The 8,337-nt window shown below is 49.6% G+C and overlaps 1 protein-coding gene and 1 non-coding gene across 2 annotated transcripts in view; one reads left to right on the forward strand and one right to left on the reverse strand.

Annotated features, from left to right (window-relative positions):
- syvn1 (synovial apoptosis inhibitor 1, synoviolin) overlaps positions 1–7,749 on the forward strand; it is a 57,939-nt gene extending 50,190 nt beyond the window's left edge. Inside the window, exons 13-16 of the mRNA XM_055665286.1 lie at positions 138–284; positions 2,174–2,360; positions 4,386–4,549; positions 6,142–7,749. Of these exons, the coding sequence (XP_055521261.1) occupies positions 138–284; positions 2,174–2,360; positions 4,386–4,549; positions 6,142–6,311 (668 nt within the window). The 3' untranslated portion in view covers positions 6,312–7,749. The remainder of the gene's footprint in view (positions 1–137; positions 285–2,173; positions 2,361–4,385; positions 4,550–6,141) is intronic.
- LOC129715399 (U6 spliceosomal RNA) lies at positions 847–954 on the reverse strand. Its single transcript, XR_008726495.1, has one exon. It is a non-coding gene; the product is annotated as a U6 spliceosomal RNA (small nuclear RNA).
- Positions 7,750–8,337: the final 588 nt, after the last annotated feature.

The following is an 8,337-nucleotide window of genomic DNA, read 5'->3' on the forward strand; positions in this document are numbered from 1 at the left end:
CACACTGACACACACACACACACACACACACACACACACACACTGATACACATACACACACACACACACACACACATACACTGATACACTGTCTGATTAATTAACAATGCTTGTTTGATTATCTTTCAACATTCCAGCTGCTACTGGTGATTCCTCGAGGAGCGGAGACTCCATGGCAGGGACCGGCTTGGAAGCGCCGCCCACGGGCTCCATCCCAGGATTTCCTTTCACCTTCCCTCCGTTCCCAACGGCTCCTTGGGTGGGAATGCCGCCACTTCCGTTCGGTAAGGATGAAGGGGCGGGCATGAGTACTTGCAGGGGGCTTCCCGCGCCCCCTTTAAGCCTGTCAGTGCGGGCCCCACACTTCCTCGCGCCCCCTTTAAGCCCGTCACTTTCTTAAAAATTAAGGGAACTGAATGAAGTTTTCAGTTATTATAGATTGAAGCATTCTGAAACAAATATAAAACATCTTACTTGGATGACCGGAAATTAAACCATATAATTAGTTAATTACGTAATTGGAGCCAATTACAAAATTGAAAGTTGTGACGGAAATAATAACAAACATCCAGACTGCCTTGAAAATTCAAAAATGTGATATTCTCAAGATCAGAACTTTAATATTATTGTATAAAATGCTGTCAGTCCGTAACAGATAGGTAAATAAATTCCAATTTCTAGCAATAGACCAAGTCTTTATGGAGAAGATCAGTTGCCAGCTGGTACATTGGCATATCATAATCAGTAGCATCATCATACTCCTCAGATTGTAACTAATAAGCAGCTCTGTACACCTCAACTTTTCAATTTAAACATTTTTTTTTTTTTTTTTTTAATTGAAAAAAAAAAAATATGGAACGCTTCACGAATTTGCGTGTCATCCTTGCACAGGGGCCATGCTAATCTTCTCTGTATCGTTCCAATTTTTAGTATATGTGCTGCCAAAGCAAGCACCAACTTTTCAATTTTGGTATTGTAAATTACAAGTTTTTGCTCTTCAAACCACACATGACATGCCTTTCTGCCCACTACTTTCCCATTAACGATTCCATTTCTTAAGAAAAAGATTTTATTTTTTAAAATAGCCTAAGTATCCAAATAACAAACTAATCCCATTCACACAAGAATCCACAATATAACATGATTTTTAAATCTCACTGTCATGAATTTATATGCCGGATGGAGGGAATTTAATACAATAAAAATAATAATCTTATTTAGGATAGCACATTTTAAAATAAAGAAACATCAAAAACACCACAAACAAAGCAAAGCCTCACATGGTCAAAACAGGGAGTACAATTGTGTTTTACACTGGATTTGAAGATGGCAAGGGAGCCTGGGTGCAACGGCAGGGTGTCCTTGCCCCAGCAGCACAACGACAGTATGCACTCCAAGCCTCTTTCGAACCGGCTACCTTCCGGTCTCCAGTCCGAACACTTATGCCGGATTGCGGGATCTGTTTTAATGTTTAATTCCCATAAAATTAATCTAGAAACATCCACTCAATATAATCAAAATTTTTTTTTTTTTTGCACAATACACTAAAACTGATATTTAATATAAAAATATTAACTATGGATAGACAATAACACAAAATATAGACGATTTAGATGCTCTTGTGTCATGATTGTCCAAAGAAAAAGAGCATTTTAATCATCTTGCGAGTGGGTTTTTATGGAACGCAATCGATTGGAACGTTGCATTTGCGGTGAATTTGAACTCCATATCGGCAGGAAAAACACTAAGGGGGCCCAAATCACATTTTCGCAACGTAAAATTAGATTAAAGCCATCCCAAGAAGCAAGGTTATATGTAAAATAGACGTCTTACCCTTTGTTTTGTCCCGTTCTTGCGATCCGTCACGTTGTAGGCGTTAGAAGTCGCATTTTATTTGAATATAATTTTTTAATTGTCTCGTGATTTAAAAAAAAATTGAAGGAAGGGAACGGAAGTCTGATCGATTTTTCTTCAGCAGCTAGCAGCCAGAGGAAATCCCTCTCTGACAGGCAGTAGAAAACTGGACTTTAATCCCGCCCCCCAAAGGCGCCAAAACCGCGCACACGGCCAAAACTGCAGCGTCGCTGAAGTAAATTTTGTAACATCGCTACTGCAGGTGTTGACAATAAACCTAAACCTCTTCTCTTCTCCCCCCACCCCCCCGTTCCCTCAGCGATGCCTCCGATGCCGTTGCCCCCGTCGGGATTTGCCGGGCTGACGGAAGAGGAGCTGCGTGCGATGGAAGGGCAGGAACGTCAGAACCTGGAGGCCCGGCTCCAGTGCCTGCAGAACATCCACACGCTGCTCGACGCTGCCATGGTCCACATCCACCAGTATCTCGCCGTGGTGGCCACCCTCAGGTGGGCATTTGGGGGGGGGGGAACCAGCGAGGCCCTTCGGCCCATCACCTCCGAGCCAACCACCGCATCAAGTCAAAACCCGATCTCCTCAGCCTGCATGTGAACCATGTCCCTGCATTCCCTCTGCACTAACATGTGCCAATCCAAAAAGCCCCTTAAACAACACAGCACAGAGCATAGGTAGAACATTCACCCAGAGAGTTGTGAATTTATAGAATTCCCTGCCACAGAGGGGAATGCATTTCGTTGTCTCTGTACTGTACACTGACAATGACAATTAAAATTGAATCTGAATCTGAATCTGAGTGGAGGCCAGGTCACTGGATGGATTTAAGAGAGGGTTAGATAGAGCTCTAGGGGCTAGTGGAATCAAGGGATATGGGGAGAAGGCAGGCACGGGTTATTGATAGGGGACGATCAGCCACGATCACAATGAATGGCGGTGCTGGCTCGAAGGGCCGAATGGCCTCCTCCTGCACCTATTTTCTATGTTTCTATATCCAGAGGACATACTTCAAGGTGAATGTTAAAAGGTTTAATAGGAATCTGAGGGTTAACTTTTTCACACAGAGGGTGGTGGGTGTATGGAACGAGCTGCCGGAGGAGGTAGTTGAGGCTGGGACTACATCAACATCTATGAAACAGTTAGACAGGTACATGGATAGGACGGGTTTGGAGGGATATGGCAGGTGGGACTAGTGTAGTATTATGAATATTATGAATGAAATTTACAAAAAAGTAACGACATTTCAATGAATGAAAGATGTACAAAAAAGTAACGACATTTCAATGAATGAATGATATGCAAAAAAGAAATGGAAACAGGCCGACGTTAGTTGTTTGTTGGGTGACAACGAGTAGCTGGTGTGACTTGGGTGCAGGAGGGATGGAGGGAGAGGGAATGCCGGGGTTACTTGAAGTTAGAGATATCAATATTCATACCACTGGGGTGTAAGCTGCCCAAGCGAAATATGAGATGCTGTTCCTCCAATTTGCGTTTTAGCCTCACCCTGACAATGGAGGAGGCCCAGGACAGAAAGGTCTGTGTGGGAATGGGATGGGGAATTTGGCAACCGGGAGATCAGGTTGGTTCAGGCGTGCTGAGTGAAGGTTTTCAGCGAAACGATCGCCCAAACTACGCTTGGTCAAGTCAAGTCAAGTTTATTTGTCACATACACATACGAGATGTGCAGTGAAATGAAAGTGGCAATGCTCGTGGACTTTTGTGCAAAAGACAAACAACAAAACAACCAAACAAATTATAAACACAATCATAACACACATATTCTTTTACATAATAAATAATAGAAGGAAAAACGTTCTGTAGAGTTAGTCCCTGGTGAATAAGGCGTTTACAGTCCGAATTGCCTCTGGGAAGAAACTCCTTCTCAACCTCTCCGTTCTCACCGCATGGCAACGGAGGCGTTTGCCTGACCGTAGCGGCTGGAACAGTCCGTTGCAGGGGTGGAAGAGGTCTCCCATGATTTTGTTTGCTCTGGAGTTGCACCTCCTGTTGTATAGTTCCTGCAGGGGGGCGAGTGAAGTTCCCATAGTGCGTTCGGCCGAACGCACTACTCTCTGCAGAGCCTTCTTGTCCTTGGCAGAGCAATTCCCGAACCAGATGGTAATGTTCCCGGACAAGATGCTTTCCACCGCCGCTGCGTAGAAGCACTGGAGGATCCTCGGAGACACTCTGAATTTCCTCAATTGCCTGAGGTGGTAAAGGCGCTGCCTTGCCTTACTCACCAGTGCTGAGGCGTGTGATGCCCATGTCATATCCTCAGAGATGTGGACTCCCAGATATGTGGTCTCGCCGATGTGTAAGAGTCCACACCTGGAACAGCGGATACGGTAGATGCGGCTCGAGGTGGTGCACGTGAACGGGGAAAGTGTCGGAGGCGGGGAAAGTGTCGGAGGATTACGTGTTGTATGAGGCGGCTGATGGGGGGGGGGGAGGGGGTAACGTGAGGTGACTGCGGGTTCGGGCTGGGGAGGGTCTTTGCGTTCACGGCCTTCTCTCTCTAGCCCCCCCAGGCCGACGACAACCGAGCGAGCGGCGCCCAGCACGGAGTCGCCGGAGCCGGCAGCGGGAGCGCAGGCAGATTCACCGGGAGCGCCCCCCTCTCCCACTCCCGCTCCAGCGGCCGACACCACCTCGACAGAACCAGCACCGGCTCCCGAGGAAATAGGTAACAGGCCACCGTGCGAGCGCTTGAAACATGCCGGCTTTACATTTAGGCCACGTCTCCTCTATAATAGGAGGCTGGGAATATTATCTCTCCGTAATGAATGAATGAATGAGTACCATCACACGCAGCAAGCTGCAGTCAAACCTTCGTTTCGCCCCACCGGGAGGTATCCAAAGAGTGGCCACATAAAGGGCGCCGACCATGTTATAAATGATCGCGCGGCGGGTCCTCCTTTGTTTCGCCCCCTCCCCCAAACCGGGTACCTTTGTTTGTCTCCCCCTCTCTCCCCCCCCCCCCCACTGGGTCCCCTTTGTTTTCCCCACCTCGCCCCCCCTCCCCCAAACCGGGTACCCCTTTGTTTGCCCCCCCCTCTCTCCCCATCCCCCCCCACCCCACTGGGTCCCCCCTTTGTTTCCCCCCCCCCACTGTGTCAAACCTTTGTCTCCCCCTCTCTCTCCCCATCCCACCACACCTGGTAGGTATGTTACAAAACCTACCTGAATCGTCATTGGGAATCTGCCCCACAGCTATGTCCGCATTTTTGGCGCTGTTTGGAGGGGGGGGGCGGTTTAAAAAAACGCTTTTACTAGGCTGTTCTAACCGCAGATGTTCAGCCTAGTAAATCATTAACGAAAAATCGCTGCAAGACCCGTCGCAAAAGGGTATTATTAGTTTTATAGGCCTCGTGCCTTATAATAGTTTTAAAATTACTGTCTCATTCCGCAACCTCTCGCAGCCCCAGGGTTTTATAAAGCAAACAATTAAAGGTATGTACCTTATTTTTACATTAAATGGGGCATATATATAACCCTGTATATCAAGTTATCTATAGCGAGTATTTCATTTTGGGCTTTTTATATCCCGCAGTATTTTTCTCGGCATTTGAGGGCACTAATCCAGCGCGATGTCAACGTTCTAAACCAGCGCGTTCACATGAACCCACTAGAAAGCCGATTTAAATGGGCATTTATTTACAGCAATTGAACACTAAATTCCTTCCATTTGGCCTATAAATTAATGTAAATTAGATATAAAAAATCATGTTATATTGTGAATTATTTGTGAATAATCTTTGGCACTTAGGCTATTTAAAAATGTTAATCTTTCCTTAAGAAATGGTCTTTTGACTATCCAAGATCACAGCTTTTTTGTAATGTCCATTGAAAATCAATAGGGAACAAGATGCTAATTTCCGAGTATGAAAATGGCCATAACTTTTTTAATACTTGAGATATGAAAGTGAATTTGGTGTCAAATTAAACTTATTGTTATGCTTTATCTGATGGGATAAATTGCAGACTTGATTTTTAAAATCTTAAAATTTTGTAACATTGCTACACCTGGTCCTCCTGTGTTCTCTCTTTCCATCCCCCCCCACTCCTCCCACACAACATTCCTCCATTGCGGCCCCCCTGCGCAGTGCTCGCCTTTGCGTAAGCGCACGTGCGTGCCGATTGCTCGTCGTGTTCAAGCTGGTGGGGGGGGAGGGGGTGTCTGTACTATACCTGGTGCAGGAGAGGCGGGGGGGGGGGGTGGTTCGTAGACCACCAAATGACCGTGTGTCTCCCCCTCCCCCCCCCCCCGACCTGCAGGACCGAGCGACCTGGAAGGGGCGGTGGGCTACACGGCGCCAGATTCGCCTGGCAGCCGCCGCGGCCACGACGAAGACGAGGAGGAGGGCGCCCGGCTGGGGGAGCCGGACGCCGCCGAGCTGCGGCGCCGCCGTCTACGGAATCTGGAGCGCCCCGGCGCCCCGCTCTAACCAACCGCTGGCTGCCGGCCTCGATGGTGGTGGTGGTGCGGAGGGGAGGCCCAGGAAAGTCAACCGGGCCTTGTTTGTGTGTGTGTGTGCGTGCGTGAGGGAAGTCTGCGAAGGGGGGGGTCTCCACTATCTGCTCGACCGGTTCCCCCCACCCCGACTGCCATCGATTCACCAGCTGACCCCGAGGTCCAATCTCCACGACTCCAGTAAACCATACACCAGCCACCACCTCTTGTCCTGTGCTCTTCAGTCGTTCCAGACACACCACTAGGCACCAGTTTAATTTTTTTTCTTTCTCTTTCTCTCTTTCTCTGTCTCTAAAGCTGGTCTGGATTTTTGACACGGTCTCCCCACCCCCCCAACCCCCCCCATGCGCCCAGAGTTGGCGTCAACCCATCTGCATTGATTCAGAGCCAAGCCCCGGCACAGATGGCAGCACTGGGGCCTGTTCTGTGTGGTCCCCTTTCTTTTAGCCTGAAGTAGGCCACTGATGACCTGTGGCCTGCTTCAACGTAGGCCCCAGCCTTTAGTCGGACAAGGGGAGGTGACCTGTGGCCTGCTTCAACGTAGGCCCCAGCCTTTAGTCGGACAAGGGAGGTGACCTGTGGCCTGCTTCAACGTAGGCCCCAGCCTTTAGTCAGACAAGGGAGGTGACCTGTGGCCTTCTTCAACGTAGGCCCCAGGCTTTAGTCGGACAGGGTAGGTAACCTGTGGCCTTCCTCGGGGGGTAAATCCCAGCCTTTAGTGCTTGTACACCACGGGTTCCTCTGGGACTGGGTGGTGGTGGTGGTCCTTGACACAACCTTGAGGGTGACCTGTGGCCTGCTGCGGGGCAATTCCCGGCCTTTAGTGTGACATAGTCAACCAGGTGACCTGACCTGAGGCCCGCTTTAGAGTAATCCCCCGGCCTGTCAGTGGAGATGTCTGAAAACCATGTCCGATGCGGAGGAGGTTTTGTCCTTCTGCTGTTAAACATTTTTTCTTTTTAAACTTCCTTGACCCCCAGCTCCTTCTCCTTCCAAGACAGACAAAAATGCGGGAGTAACTCAGCGAGTGAGGCGGCATCTATGGAGCGAAGGAACAGGTGACACTTCAGGTCGAGACCCTCCTCTTCTCCACAGATGCTGCCTCACCCGCTGAGTTTCTCCAGCATTTTTTTTTGTCCATACCTTCGATTTTTTTTTTTCCAGCATCTGCAGTCCTTTCTTAAACTCTCCTTCCAAAAGCCGGTCATTATTTAACCTCCTCGCTTTGACCGAAACCCCTCAAAAAAAACACACGATAGATCGACGCTGGAGATAAGACGCGATGCGCTGGAGTGATCACAGCGGGGCCGGCAGAAGGAACGGCCGACGTTTCGGGCCTTCGAGAGGACTCGAAACGTCGCCCTTTCCTTCCCACACTCCCTCCCCCAGAGACGCTTCCCCTGCCCCCCCCCCCCCCCCCCCCCCCGGCATCTCGAGGCTCATCCCCGTCACAAACCAGCTTCTGCAGTTCCTTGACACGGTCCTCAATGCCACTCCGCCAGTCTCTTTCCCCCCCTCCCCACCTCGATGATACCAATCTCTCTCCCACCAGGATTGGCGTCAACCCATCTGCATTACTTCAGAGCCAAGCCCTAGAAACCAACGGCAGCCCTGGTGCCTGTTCAGTGACATCCCCTTTCTTTCACCCTGAAGTAGGGTGAGGCAGCCCGTGGCCTGCTTCAGGGGGTAGTTCCGAGCCTTTTAGCGTGACATAGCCAGCCAAGTGACTTGCGGCCTGCTCGTGGGTCATTCCCGGCCTTTCAGTGTAAACTCCTGAAGTAGGCCTCTGGTCACCTCCCTGGACAGGGGAGGTGACCTGTGGCCTGCTTCAGCGTAGGCCCTGGCCTCAAGTTGAACTGGGGAGATGACCTGTGGCCTACTTCAGCGTAGGCCCAAGCCTTTAGTCGAACAGGGGAGGCGGGCCTGTGGCCTGCTTCAGGATAAGTCCCAGCCTTTAGTTGGTCAGGGGAGGCGACCTGTGGCCTACTTCAGCGTAGGCC

Source organism: Leucoraja erinacea, unplaced genomic scaffold, assembly GCF_028641065.1.
Source record: "Leucoraja erinacea ecotype New England unplaced genomic scaffold, Leri_hhj_1 Leri_115S, whole genome shotgun sequence".
Lineage (NCBI taxonomy): Eukaryota > Metazoa > Chordata > Chondrichthyes > Rajiformes > Rajidae > Leucoraja > Leucoraja erinaceus.